Source organism: Cyclopterus lumpus, chromosome 17, assembly GCF_009769545.1.
Source record: "Cyclopterus lumpus isolate fCycLum1 chromosome 17, fCycLum1.pri, whole genome shotgun sequence".
NCBI classification, from domain to species: domain Eukaryota; kingdom Metazoa; phylum Chordata; class Actinopteri; order Perciformes; family Cyclopteridae; genus Cyclopterus; species Cyclopterus lumpus.
This window is the reverse complement of record NC_046982.1, coordinates 19,087,911-19,111,384: the sequence shown is the minus strand read 5'-3', so window position 1 is coordinate 19,111,384 and position 23,474 is coordinate 19,087,911. Positions and strand designations below refer to the sequence as shown.

The following is a 23,474-nucleotide window of genomic DNA, read 5'->3' as shown; positions in this document are numbered from 1 at the left end:
CAGTTTCATCAACTGCTGATCAAACTGTGGATTTTGAACCAGTCACCTTGTATTTACATTTTGACCTAATCTGGATTTAATGGAAGATTCACTGCATTCAATTGGAGCCAACATTGGCGCAACCACTGAACCAAATTAAGATCCTGCTTAAAACGCTGTGAGTAGGGTTTGAACCTACGCGGGAAGATCCCATTGGATTTCGAATCCAACGCCTTAACCACTCGGCCATCACAGCTGTTTATACATGGCAGTACCACTGTTGTCCACAGGGACAGCCAAAGTCAACACAAACTTGAAAGTCGTTGTTGGAGCTTTAAGTATGAGTGAGTATTTAAGACCGGTTTTATGCACAGACAACTTGGGTCATTGCATTAAAGCTTTAGACTTGAACAATTGTGAGTAGGATTCAAACATGCGTGTGAAGACCCAGTGACTATCAAGTCCAACCTTGTTTCTGATGTTGCATAGGTTAGAAGTAAAAAGGAGAGGAATTTCCCATGTTTCCCTAATACGCTGTGAGCAGGGTTTGAACCTGCGAGGGGAGACCCCATTGGATTTCGAGTCCAACGCCTTAACCACTCGGCCATCACAGCTTAAAATTTACAATTTGACACGTATGTCAAAGGCGGCTATAGTATTCATTCAACTGGCCACAATGTGTAGTTCACACAGAACGTTAAATGAAACCCCGCCATGGGTCTGCCCATTGACAATTTAATAAAGTTATTTGAAACAAAGCTGATGCATCCTCAACAAAGTTGACAATTTTAACGTGCACAGGAAGACCCCATTAGATATCGGGGCCAAACCCTTTATATTAGACAATAAAAACACGTGAGGTTTTTTCTCATGTGACTCTAGTGCTCGGCAACCCTACAGCTTTCGTCCACAGTGACCGGTGAAGTCGACCCAAAATGAAAGTTTCCTGTTGTAAGAAAAGCAATCTCGTGGATTGAATGGTTGCGTTGACAGTGGAACCCTGACACGCCCTGTCAGTTTGATCAACAGCTGATCAAACTGTGGATTTTGAACCAGTCACCTTGTATTTACATTTTGACCTAATCTGGATTTAATGGAAGATTCACTGCATTCAATTGGAGCCAACATTGGCGCAACCACTGAACCAAATTAAGATCCTGCTTAAAACGCTGTGAGTAGGGTTTGAACCTACGCGGGAAGATCCCATTGGATTTCGAATCCAACGCCTTAACCACTCGGCCATCACAGCTGTTTATACATGGCAGTACCACTGTTGTCCACAGGGACAGCCAAAGTCAACACAAACTTGAAAGTCGTTGTTGGAGCTTTAAGTATGAGTGAGTATTTAAGACCGGTTGTATGCACAGACAACTTGGGTCATTGCATTAAAGCTTTAGACTTGAACAATTGTGAGTAGGATTCAAACATGCGTGTGAAGACCCAGTGACTATCAAGTCCAACCTTGTTTCTGATGTTGCATAGGTTAGAAGTAAAAAGGAGAGGAATTTCCCATGTTTCCCTAATACGCTGTGAGCAGGGTTTGAACCTGCGAGGGGAGACCCCATTGGATTTCAAGTCCAACGCCTTAACCACTCGGCCATCACAGCTTAAAATTTACAATTTGACACGTATGCCAAAGGCGGCTATAGTATTCATTCAACTGGCCACAATGTGTAGTTCACACAGAACGTTAAATGAAACCCCGCCATGGGTCTGCCCATTGACAATTTAATAAAGTTATTTGAAACAAAGCTGATGCATCCTCAACAAAGTTGACCATTTTAACGTGCACAGGAAGACCCCATTAGATATCGGGGCCAAACCCTTTATATTAGACAATAAAAACACGTGAGGTTTTTTCTCATGTGACTCTAGTGCTCGGCAACCCTACAGCTTTCGTCCACAGGGACCGGTGAAGTCAACCCAAAATGAAAGTTTCCTGTTGTAAGAAAAGCAATCTCGTGGATTGAATGGTTGCGTTGACAGTGGAACCCTGACACGCCCTGTCAGTTTGATCAACAGCTGATCAAACTGTGGATTTTGAACCAGTCACCTTGTATTTACATTTGGACCTAATCTGGATTCAATGGAAGATTCACTGCATTCAATTGGAGCCAACATTGGCGCAACCACTGAACCAAATTAAGATCCTGCTTAAAACGCTGTGAGTAGGGTTTGAACCTACGCGGGAAGATCCCATTGGATTTCGAATCCAACGCCTTAACCACTCGGCCATCACAGCTGTTTATACATGGCAGTACCACTGTTGTCCACAGGGACAGCCAAAGTCAACACAAACTTGAAAGTCGTTGTTGGAGCTTTAAGTATGAGTGAGTATTTAAGACCGGTTGTATGCACAGACAACTTGCGTCATTGCATTAAAGCTTTAGACTTGAAAAATTGTGAGCAGATTCATACATGCAGTGTGTATCCCATCCAACTTAGCTTCTGATATCTTGTAGGTAGAAGTATAAAGTAGAGGAATTTCCATTCTTTCCCTGAGACAGTGTATCTCCTTTCCACACTTTCCATACTAGTATGACAGCTGGCCGTCCACTTAACCGCACCATTTTTAGTTAGCAGCTAAAAAGACTCCTTCTTTGTCATCCATATAATATTGCTTTTAATCTGGGTGGTAAAGAAAAAAACTGGAAAAAAATAAAGGATTTATAAACCTTATAAGGCACTTCAAAAAGCATACCTTTCTCTATATAAATGCATTTTTTAGGATTTATTGAATCTTTAGGGAAGGGTAGGTCATCCAAGACTTGCCATGGGAAATTTCGGTTTTCCGAAAGCAAAACCTGTAAATTCATAATTTGCAAACATATCTTTTAGTGGAGGTACCTACAGTTAAAAATACTTTTTATGGAGAAGTCTTCTTATATAGAAGGTCCTGCGACAGGGATGTCTTATGTGTACAGATTGTAAAGCCCTCTGAGGCAAATTTGTAGTTTGTGATATTGGGCTATACAAAATAAACTGAATTCAATTCAAGAAAGGGTCAAGGAAATATAATTAAATAGGAAAATAATGAAGCAAACATCTGCTTTTATAGAAAGTGTTACTGATAGTGAAGCCGTCGATAGAGAAATTATTTTAAAAAGTGTCCTTATTTCTTTGCCCTTGAATAAAGACAGTCCACATTACAAGTAAATGGAACTGCTTGCCATTAATTACCCTTACCACATGAGATTATCTACAGCTGTCAAACCACACACACACACGCACACACCCACACCGGACAGGGAGCGGGTGCTTCTCGCTTCCCCCCTGCCATGCATAATTTCATTATTCTATTAAAAAGGTTCATTAGCAGCAGCTGGATGGAGAAACTTTGCTTCTAAGGTTTGATAACCACAAACGCTGTGGAATATAAAGCTATGCAAACTATGGCAATTAGTTGAGGATCCCGCCGACACTGAGGGGGTACTTTCACGGCATAGGACCTGATACCAATGCGAGTCAAATTGAGCAGAGACGTACTATGCACGGCTTTCGATTGGCCCTTAGATATTTGCCCTTAAACTCTTGTTAAGTCTATTAGGGCTCAGGGAAGTCCCAAAGCAGTAAATTAATTAATAGTTGAATTATTCGTTCAATGCAAGAAATGCCCAAAACACACCTTGAAGTGTTCTGGTTTGACATAACATCACTAAATTATTATCATTTGTTACTACAAGTAGTCATAAACAAAAGTATTTTTTTTTCCTTTTGTAGTGGTTCAAAGGACAAAAATTGTTGTTCATGAATTTCTTTTTAACCAAAGACCTTCATATCACCTGTGTTGCACAACAGCAGCTGCATTTTCATATCTAAATTGCTGCGCAACTCCCTTTTTGTGTGCAGATTTGCTTGTTGAAAAGATTACAGGTAGACTATTTGTCATGTTGAAAACCCTCTACTTAAATCAAGTGTCTCCTCGAATGAGAGAACGTGTTTACGAGTAAGGGGGAAAGAGGAAAGTGAAAAAAAGAGTGTGGGAAAGTGTAAAGGGCTCAGCCGGTGTAACGCAAAGAAAAACATGGTTAATATCTTTTTCTACCCCAAAATAAATGGCCCCATTAGCTGTGATGTTCATTAAAAACACCTCCAACCTGCCACTGCCTTCAGAAGCTCCAGACTCACATCATTACATTCACTTCCCGTCTCACAGCTCTTGCTCATATCAACCCACCACTTAATGACACACACGTCTAATATAACTGCAAGGTGCAAGGTTAATGCAGAGTAGTTTAGTGTGCACTCTTCATTATTGTAATGACTTTAAGTTTGCATCGCAGTGCCCTCCAGTATCACCAGTCAGCGGGGATAATTGAGAAGTAAAACTTATTTAATAATGGGGTTTTTTTCTCAATCAATTTCGCCGTTTTACAGTTTCAGTGATATTCATCAGAATTTGATTCATACATTTTACAGCTTTATGTTAGTTGTAATATTTTGTATTATTGAATTAAAAATGTTCCTTTGAGTTTAAAGGTCAAATAAAATGAATAATGTATCCCAAAATGCTACAGAATGTGTCTGGAACCAATTGTATACCAGTACTTTAAAATTACAAAGAGTCTTCGAATGGCTCATTAAATAGAGTAGAAATCATATATAATTGTTCCCATTGCAGGCCATATTTCTCTTTGTTTATGTCTGTATGTGGTGTATATTCTGTGACTGGGATAATTTCACGAAATACAAAAATGTCCGAGATGAGTTGTTTTTTATACATCAGTAAACTGCGTCATATCATGGAGAAAATGCACTTTCATATGTTTATGGTGCTGTTTTTCAGAACGAGGCAACGTGTTATCAACTCTCATCAGTCCCATAAGACACTGGGATACTGGAGCATCATCAGCTGAGGATGCAGACAATTCAAGTAAATATTTTTCTTTCTTGTACAGCTAACATGTACCATGACATCACAGGGGCCAAGTAGCCAACACACACCCTGTATTGTGTTGAAATGTTGTTAATTATTTTTGGACACTACATTTCATCTTTCTATCTGCAAATCTCAAGTTTGTAACTCACTCAAAGATGGTAATCAATATATTAGGTTTGGGTTTCAAAACCACTTAGTTAGGTTTTGGAAAAACATCATGATGTACTATGTTCAGTTTAGGCAACAGAACCACAACACAGTGTCAAACACTGGTCTCCTGGGCCCCATTCATCGTACCTGGCTAACTGAGTTAATGTTCAGGCTTTTCGGTTCCACGAAGCAAGTTTTGCAAAATCACCATAGCAACACATCCAAAAACTTTAACTAGCTCCAGCGCAGGCTAACTTAAGTTAGATGGATAAGCTTGCAGCTCCCTTCCTCAGAGATCCCATTGATGGAGTGATATTAGTTAGATTAGCGTTTTATGGGGAGAAAGTTCTTCGAGATCACCAAGATCCGTTATCACGCCATACGAGCACTATGGAAAAAAAGGAACTGGGCTGGTAGATGTAGTATATGGCTAATGGGTAAGTGGGAAAAGGTGAGCAGAAGGTCTGGTGGCTTCATTCGTTTTGTACAAACATTCATGGTTTCCACAAGATGATTCCCAATAACTTTGCTGATCTGCTGATTTTTCCTCTAGCGCTAAGTTTCAGTTTGTGTGTTTACATGCATTCAAGTAACCAGGGTCAACCCGTTCTCACACGCAGAGCATCAAATAACGTAGACTCTTCGTCGTGTTACGTACATTTAGGCCCACTGACACAAAATGCATTGTGATTCTCAGAGAAAACTTAGTTTTTCCGTCTTGATTTCGATCTGCCGACAGGTACAAGCAGTTTGGAGGTGAAAGAGAACCGGGATGATAAAATCCAGGTGGATTGTGACCTGCTACGAAAGTATCATCCATCAGCGTTTTGCACGACTTTCCCCAAACACGGACCGAGAGCTCTGAAGAGGAAGCAGCCGCTGGTGGATGGAAAAGACCGGCTGCTCCACCAAAGCTACTCGACCTGTAAAAGAGCAGCCTGGGCTATCGCTCGGAAGAACGCGCTGGTGCAGCTGAACGAGTTACGGCCCGGTCTGCGGTACGAGATCCTGTCAAAAACCGGCCCACTGCATGCTCCGGTGTTCTCCGTAGGCGTCGAGGTAAACGGCTTCCACTTCGAGGGCCGAGGACCAACGAAGAAGCAGGCCAAGATGAGGGCTGCAGAACTGGCCCTCCGGTCGTTTATCCAGTTCCCGAATGCCTCCCAGGCTCACGCCGCGATGGGGAGCCTCACCAGCACTGTCGATTTTACTGCGGACATCCCCGACTCTTTCCTCAGAGAATTTGAGCTGCGTGAAAGCTGTGATCTTCTGCACTGCAACACAGCGAAAAAAGAGTTGTTTTCCAGCGTTTACAACCACAGACGACTTGTACGACTCACACTGGACTTCTCCTCGAGTCATCCAAAAAGACTTTTAGAGCAACTCAGCCCGGTGGCGCTGCTCAATGAGCTGCGACCGGGTCTCAGGTACATGTGCCTGACGGAGAGGGTTCACGGCAGGACAATGAGGAGTTTCATCATGGTGGTCCGGTTGGAGGGGAGGGTGTATGAAGGGTGTGGTCACAGTAAAAGTTCGGCCAAGGCCCAGGCTGCCACGGCCGCCCTGCAATCTATTTATAACGTGAGTCTGGGACCAGAGAGGAAAGTCACGAGTCTCCAACATCAGCTACCTCAGGTGAGTAACTCGGTCTTCTTTTGCCACCACACAGTATTTACATTTTAATATGTATTTTTGATTGAAAGTTGCATTCGACAGCTATGTTTATATATATATATAGCCAAACCTTTTGAGAACGCAGGCCTGCCGGTCGGACGTTTTACCGTTTGTCTCGTAACGCTGATAGTTGCATGATTTTTTGAGCATCCCAAGCCACTAAACTAGGAGTACATCATAATATAAAATGTGTCATTTTCCATTGGCAGTAGGTGGCGCTATGAAAATGGGAACATATACATGCATCATGTGTCTCTACGTAAAGTGTAGACCACCTCCTGTAAATGTCGTGTAAATTAAAACCTGGGGCCTTATGGTTACAAAGCGAAGGCCTAACCCATTGAGCTATAGCCTCAGTTGTCTAAATCATTTCTTTACTAGACTATGTTTAATACTTTATCGTATAAAACGTTTCATTTCCTTTTCCCAGTAGGTGATGCTATGACCAATTCAAACGTTTCTTCATGTTAATGTGCTCAAGCCTGGACCAGCCTCATGAATGATTATTTTTGGCAGGATTGGGTGATGTGCATTTGAGTTACAGCAACTTTCTATAACATAACGAACCGCACAAAGTGGGTGTGCATTGGGGTCCACACCACGTCAAGGTTTTTCAGTGAAAACCCACCGGAAAATGTAAGTAGGCGAAGCTTAGAGGTCTAAGAGGCTTTTTTGTAGGGCAGGTGGAGATTGACGTGAGAAAAAAAATTCAAGTCAATCGGACATTCTGGGTGAGGGGCGTCAGTCGCTCTGACCCTAATAAATAAAGTATAACAGGGGAGAAGATTTTTCTGGGCTTCACAGTAAGAAAATCCATGACATCCATGTTCCCGGCTTCTTGTATAATAGAATAGCCTCCGTAACAGTGTGGTTTTTAACAGGATATGTGGTGTAGCTAGTGAGTGGAAAGATGTTGTGGCTGGGATTGTATTTAGCTCCAAGGCTCCTGTGTTACTACCCAAGCTCATTATCTTCCTAAAATGCAACACGGCAGTTTGTGAAATGGTCCCGAAATGCAATCTATTGGTTTCATGTATAGGGATCGCCTTGTCCCTATTTTTTGTGTTGCTTGTAATGACAGTTTTTTTTTTACAACGTTACGTTAAAAAACTAAAGTTAGGTTTCGACAACAAAACAAACGTCAGGTTTAGGCAACAAAAACAATGTCAGGTTAAGGCAACTAAATAAACGTTAAGTTTAGACAACAAAACCACAACCACAAACCCAGAAAGCAGTGTCTATCAACGGCTTGTGGTCTAAAGTCCTGGGTTTGTTGGAACCATCAAACTCCCCTGCCGCCAAGTGGTCTTTTTTTCGATATTCAATAAAATGTCTCGTGCTCTGACTGTTAAATAGGGAATTTGATCAATTTAATGTATCTGTCCACCACAAAAAATGATCCTAATTTACTTTTCATGGCCATTGTTTTCGTCCTGAGCAGACAATTCGTGTCCATATACAAGAAACCAATAGATTGTATTTGGTGACTATTTCTCAACGTGCCATGATACTGGGTTGAAATATGACACATTAAAGAGTCCTTTCGAAGGTAGGTCAGAAATGTTTCTTTACCTCAATCAGATACTCAATGTGTGTTTCACTGGGTGAATATTTTAAAATCACCCACCAACAGCTTTTAGCCTGCTGATGTTATATTCCATAAAACCAATGCTGTTTAGACGTTGATATCTCAACGTATTTCTACCATTCAAACTGATAAAATAGACATGACAATAAAACAGTTCTGCAGGAGTATTTGAAGACAAATGTCTGGTCAGCATTAAGTATAGAGAGAGGACACAGACTTGGCACATCAGTAAATGCCCTTCATTTGTAAAAGACAGAGTTCCCTCACTTGGAAATATCAGTGGTGACACTGAATTCACCCTTTTTTTCTTGGGTTCTTGAGCCAGTCCTCTAAATGGTCTGGATAAATGGGTCTGAAGTGCGCCATGTGCTACCAAATGAAGTGTGCCCCGCACATCAGCACGGCCATCATGTCCTGAGGCCTGAGAGCTGGATGGTCGCCTGTATGCATCGTCTGTAACATCCAAACAACTTCATTACGTCTCTGAGCCTCGGAGAATTGCCCCCGATGTCTTTTGCTGTCGTGCTTTATGAATACAAGAAGATCTGTCTCCCGGAATCGGCTGCATGGAGCCGAAGAGGGCCGCTGAGCATGGCTAATATAGAACCACGCCGCTATCCCAATATGCAAAGTAATATACGGAGACCGAGGTGTGGATACTTTATTAAACCCTGGAGGGATTCGATGAGACACAGGAAACTGCAAGAGGCAACATTTTGGGTGGAGAAAATAAACATTTTGATGCCCTCAATATGAACAAAAAGGTGATTTCGCCAGTCATTTCAGCTGACACACCAAAACCACTTCAATATGAACTGCCTGTTGGGCGGCGTGACGCATTAATGAACGTTATTACAGCACATTAGGGAAGAAGGAGGAGCGGCAGCAGACCGAGGAGATGGAGGTGGAGCGGGAAGGCGGTGTGAAGAGCATAATAATCCGACAGATAATTGTTTAACACACTCATTACACACAACCTTGTGCCACCGTCATCCAGAAAAACACTCCCAAAGAAATGAAATAAAATCAAACGCCTGCTCTTACAAGATCGGTTGAGACGTTTAAGGTGCAATATTAAGAATAGTTAATGGCATGAAGAGTTTAAATTCTATAAATGTTATGTTTATGCAACAAAACAAACGTTGGGTTTAGTCCATATTCCCATTGGGATAATGTTTAGTTTATAGGCAGACTAGGCTACACATCTTGGAGTCATTACTCAATCCAATGTTTACACACAGACGGGACACACATGTTTTTAGATTCAGTGTGACTTTTAGGTCAACCCAACCCAGTCGGAATAATAATAATAAATACATCTTGTATTAAGCTCACTAAGAATTCAGAAGAGGGAATAGAACTACAAAGAAAAAGGACACGATGTGCACCCTCCACCCTTGAAACACTGTGAACAACATTTCCTCTTCTGCAGTTCTTCGCAGAGTCGATCTTCCACCTGGTTGGAGAGAAATACTCCGAGCTGACAGACGGCTGCTCCTCTACCTCCTCTACCTCCTCGTACGGCCATCACAAAGTCCTGGCAGCAGTCGTAATGACCAGAGGTGAGCGGTGGAGACATGACGGTCAAAAGAGAGAGAGAGAGAGACAGCTACAAGAGACACAGGATTTTCTTCAGGAGTTGGTGGAAACCAGACACAGTTATTGAAAATGTGCATTAAAAACAGACACAAATATGTTTCTATCATACTATGTGACCGGTGTTACCGCCCACTTTCACTAACCAACCAATCAGAAGATGGCATGAAACGGCACACTGGCGAGCTTGCGTTATGCTGAAAAACATATTTGCCTGAAACTCACTTTGCTTAATCGTCAATTTAGCCGTCACACTATCTTCCTCTTCTTCTTTTCAGGTCTTTGAATGTGTTCCAGTTCTGTAGTCAGAATATGTCATGGCAAGATTGAACAACTAACTCTGTGATCTATAATCTGACTGTTCAAAAGGTATCCAATCTTCTGACTTTTTCAGCTCAAATTCAAAATTCAAAGATCTTACAAAACTGTATACACAAATGCAGCAGCAACAGATCTTCTTTCCAAACACCGCCGCAATTCAAATAAAAGAGTTGCCTCAAATTACCCTGTGGATCCAGAGAGGTCATCCTCTTCACCGTCCCGTGAATCTTTGACGAGGCGTTGGAGTGATTGTTCAGACACTTTTCATTGGCTCTTCTCGGGCTGTTGGCGCTCCGGTTGTGACGGGACGTCGAGGCTCTGGGGGGGCGAACTGTCGTGTTCTGGGAGTCAAATGAGGCGTCTCGATTGAATCATGCTGATCGTCTCGTCGCATCAGAGAGTCAAATCATTTTGCTCAACAAGTCTCCAGAAATCGGAGCAGATTTTTAACCCACATCCTTTTCGTTTTCCTTATCCAGGTTTTGACCTCAGGTCAGCGCAGGTTGTGTCACTGGCCACGGGGACCAAGTGTCTGGACTCGGACAACGCTGGCGACCGTGGCGGTACGCTTAGCGACTGCCATGCCGAAGTCCTCAGCCGGAGGGCGCTAGTTCGATTCCTGTATGCCCAGCTGGAGCTGCTGCTCTGGTACCTTTTACTTTTCTTACTGGTTTAAAGTGGGTGATGCTGTGTCGGGTAAAAGCTTACTTTATTTGACAGGGACAGTGCACAGCTTCTTAGCTGGACCAGAGTTAGCTATGAGCTCATTTACATATGTAGTCCCTGTGCAGGAAACAAGAGAACAACATCTTTGTTAGTATAAAAACACAATTACAAGACAGTACATATTGAAGATACAATAACAACATCAGTCACAACACGACAACATCAAGGCAGCACAACTAATAGGCAAGATTTAACAACATTAAGACATGCCAAGCGTTTGCATTCATGCGTGATGAGGTACAAGATTGTACCTCATAACTAATTAACAATTGAAAAGATGCAGTTTCACAACAGGGATCGAAAGAGTTTCATCTACATTGAAGTCAGTCTTTTGTCAAAGTTGGTCTTGTTTCTTTCTTCTCTGTCTCATGTTGCACTTCTCGGTTGTCTTTCCCCTCTGAAGTGAGCCAACACACTGTGAGGAACAATCCATCTTTGCACCAAATAAAGGCGCTGGCGGCGGCGGCGGCTTCCGGCTGCGGGACGCCGTCCTCTTCCACATGTACGTCAGCTCGTCGCCATGTGGAGACGCTCGACTCAACTGCCCCTACGAGACCACAGCTGCATGTGAGACCAACACGTTTAGACGATGGTGACGATGAGATGATACTGACTCAAGCCGTTCTAAACCAGCTTCGCGTTTTTGTATTATTAACAGTGTGTACTTTTGCCGTCAATACATTAATTAATAAATAAATGCCAGATACTTCTAGCTTCATTAAGCAGCTTAGTCTTAGTTGAATGACTGAATAAAATGTCATCTACGTCAAGATATTTTCAGCAGCTGCATGGGAATCAAAAGAGTAAAACATATGGGAGTGAGAGCTTTTGTCCAAAGCTGCCATTTTGCAAAGGACTCATAGGAAATAGACTGGAATACAATGCAGCAACACAATATGGTGGTGAATAAGAAGAACACAACAAGTTCACCAGTCTGTGGAAAAATGCTGGGCATTCTGGGTAATGTAGGAATCGGGAACATAAGTAGGCACTTTTATTTCCGTCCGAATCTTTGTAAAGGTATTTTGGTTTTAAGTTCATGTGGGCAGGGTTATTGATGAGAGGAAAAGGGACTACATAAAACAAAAATGTTTTACAGTAATGCTAACAGCTCTGTGAGACTATGCAGGTATTTTGTGGCATGAATAAAAGTATCGGACGCAATGACATTTTGACCTGCTGGTGGCACTACGACGAAGAGGCGGATGGTCACCAAATGTATTACAATTAATCGTGGGAAGGCCATAAAAGACTGTAGTGTATTCAATTCCAAATACGTGTTGTGGTATTTCACTCAACAACAGCAAAAGTGAAAGTTATGGTTGTGCTGGGGTGCAAAAGTCTGATGCCATGAATTTCGTGATAATCTATCCGTTAATTATTGACATATTTCAGTATGGAACAAAGTGTCAGACCGACCGACAGACGAACGTTGCTATCCCTAGAAAAATCAGTATTAGTCACCTTCTTTCTTCTGTTTCTTCTCGTGTCAGATCCCAGCAGGAAGTTCCACGGTCACCTCAGGGTGAAGGTGGACGGAGGAGAGGGGACGCTGCCCATCACAGCGCGAAGAGCCAATCAGAACCGGGGCGGTGTGTCGGCGGGCAAAGCTCTCGTCACCATGTCCTGCACTGACAAGATGGCAAAGTGAGTTTATAATCTGCCCTGGAAGGTGTGTTCTGATATTACTAACATTGTAGCCAAGATAACTTAAAGTTTAACCTCAAATAAAGTGGTTTACAAGCTAACAGTTAATCTGGATGAACTAGTTGTTTGTTAACAATCTAACTGTTTGTATTTCTTGATTTCTTTAGCTACGTCACAGTGTTACCAGACCTCAGAGATTAATTTGCAATTAACCACAATATTATTATAATAACAATGATAATATATTTATTTTGCATGGCGCTTTAAAAAGGTACTCAAAGGCACAATTCCAAGAAATAAATAATGATATAATATACAAGACGAAGTTGGAATAAACTGGAATTATTGTTTAATAAGTGTGAATGTTTCTAAAACGACTTACAATAAGTGCATTCAACCATGAGAGATAACAATAATCAAAAAAGTGCAATTTCTTCAAGAAAGCCAAATAACAAAGTGCTATAACGAAGTGCCATTTAAGTGCTACTAAGTATTTTGTATTGTTTGTCTCGACAGGTGGAGCGTTGTGGGCCTCCAGGGGGCTCTCCTGTCTCACCTGGTGGAGCCGGTTTACCTGCACAGCCTGACTGTGGGGACGCTCAGCCACACGGGTCACCTGGGCCGGGCCTTGGAACGCCGCCTCGCGCCCGTCAAGCGCCTGCCCTTCCCTTACAGACGGCAGCAGCTGCTGCTCGGCTGTAGGTCAAAATAATTTACACACCGGACATATTCGATATAAAGAACAATAAACAGTGAAGAAACTCAAACCACAATAAAGAACATTTACAACAACAGAAAACACTGAAAATATCAAGTTGTATCAAGTAAATAAGTATGATTAAATGTATTAAATCATAGTTTTACATTTTATGCAACTTTAAATGTTGACTTTGTTGCGTTTCAAAAGATATTGTTCTTTTTAATCCACAATATTAATCTGACGATATTTAGATGTGAGACAAATATGATTATTTGTTGTACATTATATTGTAATACTACCAAACAGCACATACAGCTTCAACACTAACACTTTGTGTATATGTTAACGCATCTGTAATAATATAGATAATACATAAGACCATGATGTTTCGGTACTTTAAATACATGTCTATGTTTCTTTTTCTTTAAGATAAATAAAAATGTTTTATAAAATAAAAAATGTAAGTTTATCATGTTAGCATGCTAACATTGCCACCAATACAAAGTACAGCTGAGGTTGGGAATGCCATTAGTTATGTTTGGTCAAAAACCAAAACAGATCCCCAAAGTAATTAGAATTCATTCTCAAATTTCATGGACATTTTTCTCAGGTCTGAGCAGCAGCGAGGTTCGGCCGGCGGGCAAGGCGCCGAACGTCAGCGGGAACTGGAGCCGGGGTGACGGAGGCCTGGAGGAGATCAGCACCTCCACGGGGAGGAGGAAGGACTCGGGGACGCCATCGCGACTCTGCAGGCGCTCCATGTTCGCCCGATGGCAAACGCTGCAACAGCAGGTGGGTCAGAGACTCAGAAACCTCGTCATGACACGCTTTTAGAAGAAAGTTGGTTGGTTATGGGATCTTGTCAATGAACAGTTTGTTGATGCTTGGTGTTATTTTTTACATTCACTAAAGCAAATGCTTCTTAATAAATGCTGACAACACTCGTTTACGTGTTCAAATTTGAAAGTTTAATAATTAATTTTATACTTAAAAAAAAAAAATCTTTAAGTTGATTATTTAAGAATCAGCATTGAGGCTGAATAATTCACAATATTAATCACTTATAAAAAAGATAAAACACACCAATAAAAGATGAAGAAATTACTTAATCATCACACAGAAGACCAAACCTTCCTCGAGCTGTGCCTCAGACCAAAACCGCTACATAATGACATTTTTAAAAGCAGGATTTTAATTCCACTGCAACATTAAAATATGTATGCAGAGAGCGTTGCTGTTGAACCAAACGGCCTCGATTTAAAAATGTGACGGCAGACAAGAGTCGTAATTATTTACAAAAGTAACTGGCTTCAAGAACTGAATGAGGAGCTGAGAAACAATGAGTTAAAAACTAGTTGTAATGTCACTAAATCATCTCATACATATTATTTGTCTTAAACTTGGATTTAAAGTGAACACAGGTTCATGTGAAAACAGCCTTCTAGACATCCAAGTGAAGTAACAAGAAGCAATAAAACAAAACACAGTCATAATGAAATAAAGTGATAAAACAATTTAAATACAGGTGATGAGGTGGACTTAAAGTGTCAGCAAAGAGGCTTAATAGACCTTTCTCCTTGCTGATACTACAATTTGTCAAACTCAGGTGTGACCAATTATTATTGACCATTTAGATGCGTCAGCTCCAGGTCACTGCAGCCGAATCAGAATTAACAGGGACACCGAATGTAATTAGTTGCACCTTTGCTTTTCCCGCATTGACAAGTCAAAATGTCTACCGTGTAAAATATCCATTTTCATGGGACGGGTGTCATTTTGAGGAGGCTGAAGAGTACGACACATGATTGAGCAATGCTATTTTTAGCCATGGCCAAGTGTGCCACTCGCTGGACTGTCATTGGTTAACATTTCCAATTGTAAGAAACAGAGGTTGCAATCGTAACTCTGAAAAATAACTCACTTTTATTTTTGTATTTTGTTTACTTTGTGATGACAGTGAATCGTGTTTTTGTCTTACTTTCTCAGTTGAACGGCGCAGGAGCAACACAAGGGACATATTCAGGTTCCAAGATGGCTGCTGGACGCTACCAACGGGCGATGCTGCAGTTCACCAGCGCACTGCAGGGCGGAGGGCTGGGAACTTGGCTCAGAAAACTGCCAGAATTGGGTCACTTCAACGTCAGTGTGTGAAAAACTGTTTAAGTGAAGTTCATGTTTGTTTTTGTTTGCGAGTGCGTGTACAAGGTACAAATAATGTGACGCTAGATTGAGAAGAAAGTTGGTTATTTTACCCTTCATTTATCTTATGTGAGAAATTATAAGCTGATTTGAGAGACAAGTAAATGTCTTCATTATGCAAATAAGCTCAAAATATTCAGAAAAGAAAGTCAAATTTAAGAAAAAGCTTGAGTAAATTTGTTAGTGTGCAATGTTAGCTTAAATTGCCTCAAAGCTGCTAACTTCAGCTCTAGAAGATAATGCCAGCTTTTCTGGCCACCTTAAATCTTAACCATGATGCTGAAACTAACATTTAGGACATTTCATGGAAGTTTAACAAAGAAATGTACAGTGTTTGAGTAAAACAAGCCACTTAACTTGCAAAGAAATAGCACAGTTTAAGCTGAATGTGTAAATGTGGGTTTTGCAATAATAAAGGATATTATATACAATATGTTAAACTTGTAAGGCGCCGCCACTGACCTTTGTAGAAGTGATGACAGGACAAAATGGCCTCACTTTCCAACAGTGTCCTCCCTTATGGGTCTAAAACCTGTGGTCCCCACAAACACCTCAATACAGAATGACACACACACACACACACACTTGTTTTTGTCACTTAGGAGGACATTACATTGACTTGTATTAATGCCTTGGTGACTCTTCTTTACCTGAACCATAATCACTACATTAATAACCAATCAACTCTAATTACCTTGAGAGGACCAGCTTTTTGTGCATGTAAGTTTCCACAATGCAACTGTGTGACCATATTTATCTCCCCCATAATGTGATTAATATAACATGATGAAATAAGTAGTCACAAGAGCTTCTGGTTTCCTTTACTACTGAACTGAAAGTAACATTTTTATTTAAGTTATACTTATGTTTGTGTTTTGTTTTAGAAAAAGTGTGTTCTGTTGTTTCAGTAATGTATATTTGATGCAACTGTATGTCTCACCTGTTCAAGTTAGTTTTTAGTAACCTCTCATGACACTGAACAGTGTTGTAGAGTGCGTATGAGACTCAGGAGTGGAGGCACGACACCACCTAGTGGCAGTTTGTGTGCGTTACAAGATGTGGAGTCCAGATTTTACTGAAGATAGAAATGTTATAATTAAATTTGAATCCTTTTCCTCAATCATTTGTCCTTAAGATTGATTCCTTTGTCTTTGAAGCATTGATGTATTGCTTTATTTATTACAAATATCACAAAGGTTTTCAATGTTAGTGTAGTCGCCGTCTTTGTGTTAATTTACAGAAAGATTTTCAGATGTCAGGAATGTAAAAGAAAGTACTTCTGCTGAAAGCCACTAGTGTTGAATGCTATATAAACTTTTATATTAGGGATGCAGTCTATATTGTTCATGACTATTTTATATGACTGGGAATAAAATTATCTTATTTGTGTTAGTTCTTGTATTTGTATCACATACGTATGTGAATGTTTTCACTTACATGAGCGCTTCACATCGTCCACATTAATAAGAGGTACTCATTTTGAGCATAACATCACGATGCGAGTGAGCAAACGCGGCTACACAATGCATTTATGAAATAGTTTAACTTATTAGGAGATGACAACTGCTTGACAAACAATGTTACACTGAAAGTTGACGTTAGTGGATGTTTGCTTATGTCCACAAAAAAATAAGACGCATATAATGGGAACCAATGTCTCTGTTTAAAAGAAATGATAAAACATCTGCACGTGTAAAATTAAGTGCAGAAATGGTCCAGTACCTCAACAAAATGAATAAAAGTGAGAACAAGTTGTGACCACAACACTCACATCTTTAATGTGACGAGCAACGTGATCATTCATAAGGATTTATGCATTCTCTCTTTTAGCTCCGATTTAGGCCTCAACCAGCTCCTGAAGGAAATATCCGTCTCTATAGCTGCTTAATATTCCAGTAAACCAGGATTCTTTGCAAAGACCAAAAAAATAAAACATGCAATCTCCCCCCAAAAAAAACTCAACGAGTAAACGTTCAAACAGCACAAATGGTTTATTTTGATTCCACAAGCAGACGCTTGATCCTCATAACACAGCTTCAACCCACAGAATGTCTGTCATGTCGATCCAACAGGTTGCGTTTGTTTTTCCTTCTTCTGACAACCTGTGGCGTTCTGTCGTTCTACATCGAACCACGTTGATCACGAAAACACCGTAAACACAGCTTAACAAGGCTTTTTACGACGGAGTGTTTGAGATGGAGTTCAGTGACGATGCGTTTCATCGTGAGCGAGAACATTGTTAACAGTATTATGAACGTGCGGAGAAAATGCAGTGAAACGTCACACAAACAAAATATTTTGTAGGTTAAAGCGACTTAAACAATTCCTTCTGTAGAATGGATTTAGGGAAACGCAAACATGTTTTTAATATATGCTCATTGGAGTGAATGCAGAGAATATAAATATGCAGTAGATCGTTGATGAACTCTTGAACAAAAAGGTATTCCTGCAATCTGCAATGAGGAAAAACCTGGAAACTAACATAAATAACAGCTACACACAAATAAACAATGTACAATACAAAAAAAAATATATAGTTTTTATGCAAGTTTAGTCTGCTGCTGACTTTCATTAGGCTAATTTCTAACCAGATGCGAAATGGTTGGACTTCATTCTGGTCTAAAATTACAAAAAGAACATGAAGCAGTAAAAATGGATTTACACTAAAGTTGTTTCCGACACCAGCATCGAAAATGTGTCGGCGAGTATGCCACCGATCCGATATCCGGTTAGCGGTCACATCGGCAATGGTTGTTTTTTTTAACACTGAATAAATCCTGCCAACGCACCGGTATCGGATCGGTTCTCGGTATCGACACGAAGCTGAACAAGAAATGGTATCGGAAAACATCTGTAATTTACACAAAAACAAATGAAATGCAAGACATTGTCAACAACTTATAAAGGCTAATAAAAAAAATTAAAAAAACAGCTGCAGCTGAAACCTGCTCTTTGTATATATTACAATGTACACGATACAAATGTTATGGTTTTAAAGTAAGAGCAGGTTGACATTTGCCTTTTGACAAGTCATCACTTTAGTTTGTTATTGGACATGTTTCCATTTATTTGATCTTCAATGTCATGGTGCCGTTTTTTCACAATATTTACTTCAACAAATATGATAAATCTAAGAGTTTTTTTATTGTACTGAAACACATTTCACTGGGTTAAAACACTGCAAAAAAGGCAGCTGTAAAGTGAACGCACACAGACATACACATATACACACACACACACACACACACACACACACACACGCGCGCACAGCTTTGGCTGTTTTAGTGGCAGTGGGAAAGCAAAGCAGCCGACGGCAAAACGCGTCACGACAATCCTCAAGAGATTTCACTAGTTTTAAAGTACCAGAACAAATATGACGCTGACAGAAACCCCACAAAAGTGTTTCAACACCAGAAGACTAAAGGGCTCTGCGACAAACTAGAAAATTTTTTTTTTACAATCATGTCAAGTGTTGGTACGACAGCGGGGCTGGGCAGCCGAGGAACATCCGTTAATAAATATCTACGATTTGATGCCAGTTTTTAAATTAATCACTTCTTGGATTGAACGAAATTTGATTGCTAGAGATGATAAATGAGAACTCGCTCTGTCGTACTTTCTCATACTTTAACACTGTGGGAGTTTGGTCCCATGATGGTTTTAGTACCAAGAGATATCTCCGCGTTAATAGACTTATATGTGTTAATAGACACGGTATATGTCAGCAGCTTTTTATTTCAATAATTATTGTGCCACTAGTTTGACATTTTGTGGAACAACACCATAAATAGTATTAAACGCAGTATACATAAATAGTATTAAACGCATTATAGTAATGGTATTATGTCTCGCTACCCAGCCCTGCCATAGAACCATTTCAACAGGTGTTGCTCTTAAGAGACTAAAGATTTCATTACAGCGACACCGCCTTTCCTCCCCGAACACTTAGCAGGAACAACGTCTACACATTTAAAAAAAAAAATCAGCCTCTAACAATAAAACCGCCAACAGGGCAGGAAGGCGACACACAGCGGCCGGCTCGTGGCTTTACAGAAGCAGAAGCGGTCAGACTGGGAGCAAAGAGGCCAATAACATCATGGTGGAGGAAAACTGGGGCCAACGCTGGACGAGTCACAGCCAGTTTCAGGAGAGGAGGTTGTAACACAAACAAATCCTAAAGAGAGACCACACCAGGGCCAGTGCTGGGAGGAAACCCCATCATCCACAACGGAGAGAAACCATAACGCTGGGACCAGGAACGCTGGACGGCGACCGAACGGAACTCTGACATCACGTCATCGGGTGTTTTTTCTTAAATCTGTTGAAGAAGGTTCCCGAAAGTACAATCTGCATTTAATCCAAATCTTATTTGAAAAAAAAAAAAAAAAGAAAAGAAAAAAAAAAAAATCAGATGGGATTTATCCCTCGCTCACTGATTGCATGCTGCCTCTGGTGGCTGGAGGCCATATTGCAACAACATTATTTATTATTATTATTATTATAATTATTATTATTATTATAGCAGCCATATTTATATGTTGGTGTACAGATAATCAAAAGGTGTGAGCGGTTGTTTAATTTTCTTGTTGTTTTATATAAATTGGCTACATGAGTCTCAAAAAGCATGCAAGAGAGGTTTATAAGAGTAATTTAGTATTTTATATTTTGGTGTTTTTTGGTCCATGCGGACTCAATACAGTTCTGCAAATGACACAATAAAAGCGTCGCATGTAGCTTCCTTTAAAAGGAAGTCCCCACCTCTCTGGTTGGAGTAAATTGAGATTTTGTGGTTTTAAATCCAACAGGAATAATTAATTTCCTTCTTTCAACAGCATTGTTCCGGTTTGGTCTGGAATGGTGAATCTTTAATATCAGACCTCAGTCATCACGTTTTAAATACTGACCGCCTGTAGACTCTGTTAAGTCTGTAATTTCCTCTTTCGTTGACTCATTGTGTCGGGAACAAAAAACTATTATTTTTTTTAAAGCCACCTTTGAAGCCTGCAGGATGAGAGCGTTGGACAGACTTTGGGTGGAGTTTCAGCGCGAGGCAGCGGCGGCGGCGGCGGTGGGAGGCGGAGGTCATTTCTCCTGCAGCAGGGCGGGGATGTTGATGTTCCAGCCGATGGCCTGCCGGTCGAAGCCGCAGGTGAACAGGTTGCAGGTGGCGTTGTCTTCACACCAGGCGGAGCAGCACACCATCCGCCGGTGACCCTGAACCGCGACAGACGGCGACCGTTAAACACCGTGGACGTGCGGGCTTAGTGAGCCGATACGGTCAGGTTTTTTGACCGATTATTAAACGTTGAAAAAAAATAACCCAAAATATTTTGTATTTGTATGCATTTTGGTTTTGACACATATGGTTGGACGTTTCAATTGCATTGGCACCGGATCACGAAATCTGTTGCTTTAAGACGTAGAACAAGTTTAAGGTCTTTGACACAAATTAATAAAATAACTACAGCAACATTGATTCATGTTAAAGTGCAGATTTAAACATCAACCAAACCACAAAATACTGTTTTTCGTACTACCACCAAAAATAACCACAATTAATAATAATAATAAACTATAAAATGAAAACATAGATAAAACTAAAATATTAACATTACAAGTTGTGCTTCTGTATCAAGTAGAGCCAAAAAGAGCAAAACCTCAAATTAATGTAATCTGACCATTTATGGATCTGTGGATATATTGAGCCAATCCACATTATTAACTTCCAAAACTTTATATATTATTTTGAAAAATAAAATTTAAAAAAACAGATCTGGGTGCTCACTGAAGCAGCAGCACCCAACATGTCACCTTTTAGTCAATCATTTAGTTTTCAAAATTAAACTCTTATTTTAGAGCAATAAGTCCCGTCATACTGAATGTGGGTATGGAAGCTGTGAGGGGCCAATCGGAGCCCCCCCTTCCTCCTCCTCCTCCTCCTCCTCACCTGTCTGTTGCTTCGTGGGAGTCGAGCCAGCCGCACCCCGGACATGTCGAACAGCCGGACCTGCCGATTGTCGTGAGGAAGAGCGATGACCTTCTGGGTCACCGACACGCTGATCCTGAACACAACAACGGCGGGACAGCAACGTGATTTGTGACCATAATAATAATAATAATAATAATAATAATGACATGAAACAAGAGAAGGAAATCTATTTTTCGAGTAGGGGTGTAACGGTTCTCCATAATGTCCACGGTGCAATTCAGACTTTTGCTCATGCAGAAACTTACAAATTGATTAATAACACGCGTTACAGTGCGTGACCTCGGCAAGTAGTTTTGAAAAACAGTTACGCCCCAAATGTCGGAAAATATCTATTTTTTTTCCGGGGCTCGTGTTGCAGATCTCAGACCTGTTGACAGCGGAGTCGGTGCGGATGGTTGCGATGGGCGACCTCATGTTCTTCAGGTCCCACACTTTGACGGTGCGATCGTCGCTGCCCGACACCACGTTGTCGCCCACCGTGAACACGGCGGACGTCACCGTGCTGCGAAGGATGAGGACGAGAGAGCGGGTTTGTTTAGATTGAAACAACAACAACAACAACATGGACTGTAACAGCAGAATCATTAAGATGCTTTGTTGTGTTTAAAGAACGCTGCTGTAGATGAAGTATTACTCATTTATTACTCATCTACCCAAAATATGTGTTGTATCACACAGGAAGTGTAGCTCTGACAACAAATGTCTTATCGCCCCCTTGTGGCACAAATGAAACCAACATATACATTTAAGTTGACTATAAAAATGTTGTTTGTATATTAATAAATAATATAGATTATTACTTATATAACAATACAAACTGTACTAAAACTTTGCATATGTTTCTAATGAATCTGTGTGTTTTTCTTTCTAAAAGTGTGTGTGTGTGTGTGTGAGACTGACTCGGTGTGTCCCTGGAACACGTTGACGGAGTGGATGGACGGGTCTCTGAAGTCCCACAGTCTGAAGGTGGTGTCTCTGGACGAGGTCACCACCAGACGCTGGGTTGGGTGTGTGCAGCAGTGAGTCAGCTCCTGGTCATGGCCTGAAAACACACACACACACACACACGCACACGCACACACACACACACACACGCACACGATGTAAGCACAGAGAAAATCTTCTATTCTCCGCCCACACATGTACACTATTTTAGAGATCTCGGTCGGTATATTTTGTGCCGTTTTTAAACTTTACAATATTGAGACCGGCATCGTACCGGTGAGCGAGTGGACCAGCTCCGACGTCTCCACGTCGTACAGGTTGGCGGCTCGGTCCCAGGACGCCGTCACCACCTGTTTGCCCCCCAACAGCCAGTCGGCGGCGATCACCACGCCCTGATGGCTGCGCAGAGTCGTGGTGGCCAAGCGGACAGAGGGGCAGTCGTTTGGACCCTCGACCTCGCCGTCGGCCTCGTCCTTGTCCGAGAATTCCACGTCGTCTTCGCAGGGCGTCTGCTAGATGACAGGGGGGGGGGGGGGGGGGGGGGGGGTGGGTTACTGAGTTACTGTGATCAGTAAAGTGCAGATCTCCTCCAGGCGTGTGTCTCCGTCTCCCAAAGAGAAGAAGTGGCGTTTATCATTTTGGATCGTGCCATATCGGCTACGCAATTAATCTGCAGATGAGCCGGTTTCAACAAAAGGAGACCAAACTTTTCTACGGATGTCAGTTTTTGAGCGACGACCAAGAACAAAATGTGGCCTGCGACGGAGTCAGAAAGTAAATGTTGGTAGAAGAACAGCCAATAAAATGTTTTTTTTCAAAAACTGTGCTACCACGAGGAGGTCCTTTGACCCACAAATAACAAAAAGAAATATTAGTCTCATGGGTCCAGCAGTATGTGAGGTTATCCGAAGTAGACAGACACACATGATAATAAAAGGATTCAAACAGGAGGTCCAGACAGACAGACAGACAGACAGACAGACAGACGCTTACGCTGACATCAGCCACCGGCTGAGGAGTCGGCAGCTGCACCATGTATCTCCAGATGTGAGCCGTCTGGTCTCCAGAGGCTGAGGCGGAA

The 23,474-nt window shown here is 41.3% G+C and overlaps 2 protein-coding genes and 5 non-coding genes across 10 annotated transcripts in view; 1 reads left to right on the top strand and 6 right to left on the bottom strand.

Moving 5' to 3' along the window:
- Positions 1-153: 153 nt before the first annotated feature.
- Positions 154-235, bottom strand: trnas-cga. Its single transcript has one exon. It is a non-coding gene; the product is annotated as a tRNA-Ser (tRNA).
- Positions 236-511: 276 nt separating this feature from the next.
- On the bottom strand, positions 512-593 carry trnas-cga. Its single transcript has one exon. It is a non-coding gene; the product is annotated as a tRNA-Ser (tRNA).
- Positions 594-1,146: 553 nt separating this feature from the next.
- Positions 1,147-1,228, bottom strand: trnas-cga. Its single transcript has one exon. It is a non-coding gene; the product is annotated as a tRNA-Ser (tRNA).
- A 276-nt stretch (positions 1,229-1,504) lies between these two features.
- Positions 1,505-1,586, bottom strand: trnas-uga. The gene has a single exon. It is a non-coding gene; the product is annotated as a tRNA-Ser (tRNA).
- A 553-nt stretch (positions 1,587-2,139) lies between these two features.
- trnas-cga lies at positions 2,140-2,221 on the bottom strand. The gene has a single exon. It is a non-coding gene; the product is annotated as a tRNA-Ser (tRNA).
- A 3,220-nt stretch (positions 2,222-5,441) lies between these two features.
- LOC117746391 (double-stranded RNA-specific editase B2-like) lies at positions 5,442-15,411 on the top strand. The gene is made up of 9 exons (XM_034555480.1): positions 5,442-5,445; positions 5,748-6,643; positions 9,703-9,832; positions 10,667-10,835; positions 11,317-11,480; positions 12,407-12,560; positions 13,077-13,258; positions 13,871-14,052; positions 15,247-15,411. The coding sequence occupies exons 1-9, from the start codon at positions 5,442-5,444 to the stop codon at positions 15,409-15,411; spliced, it is 2,046 nt and encodes a 681-aa protein (XP_034411371.1).
- A 2,014-nt stretch (positions 15,412-17,425) lies between these two features.
- LOC117746585 (WD repeat-containing protein 37) overlaps positions 17,426-23,474 on the bottom strand; it is a 17,291-nt gene continuing 11,242 nt past the window's right edge. For 2 of the 4 annotated variants that reach the window (XM_034555813.1, XM_034555811.1), the window contains 6 exons: positions 23,387-23,463; positions 22,668-22,905; positions 22,349-22,490; positions 21,816-21,950; positions 21,407-21,521; positions 17,426-20,673 (listed from right to left, as the gene is read on the bottom strand). In XM_034555813.1, coding sequence (XP_034411704.1) covers positions 20,542-20,673; positions 21,407-21,521; positions 21,816-21,950; positions 22,349-22,490; positions 22,668-22,905; positions 23,387-23,463 — 839 coding nt within the window. In that variant the 3' untranslated portion in view covers positions 17,426-20,541. The remainder of the gene's footprint in view (positions 20,674-21,406; positions 21,522-21,815; positions 21,951-22,348; positions 22,491-22,667; positions 22,906-23,386; positions 23,464-23,474) is intronic. The other 2 variants (XM_034555812.1, XM_034555815.1) reach the window with 1 other exon arrangement.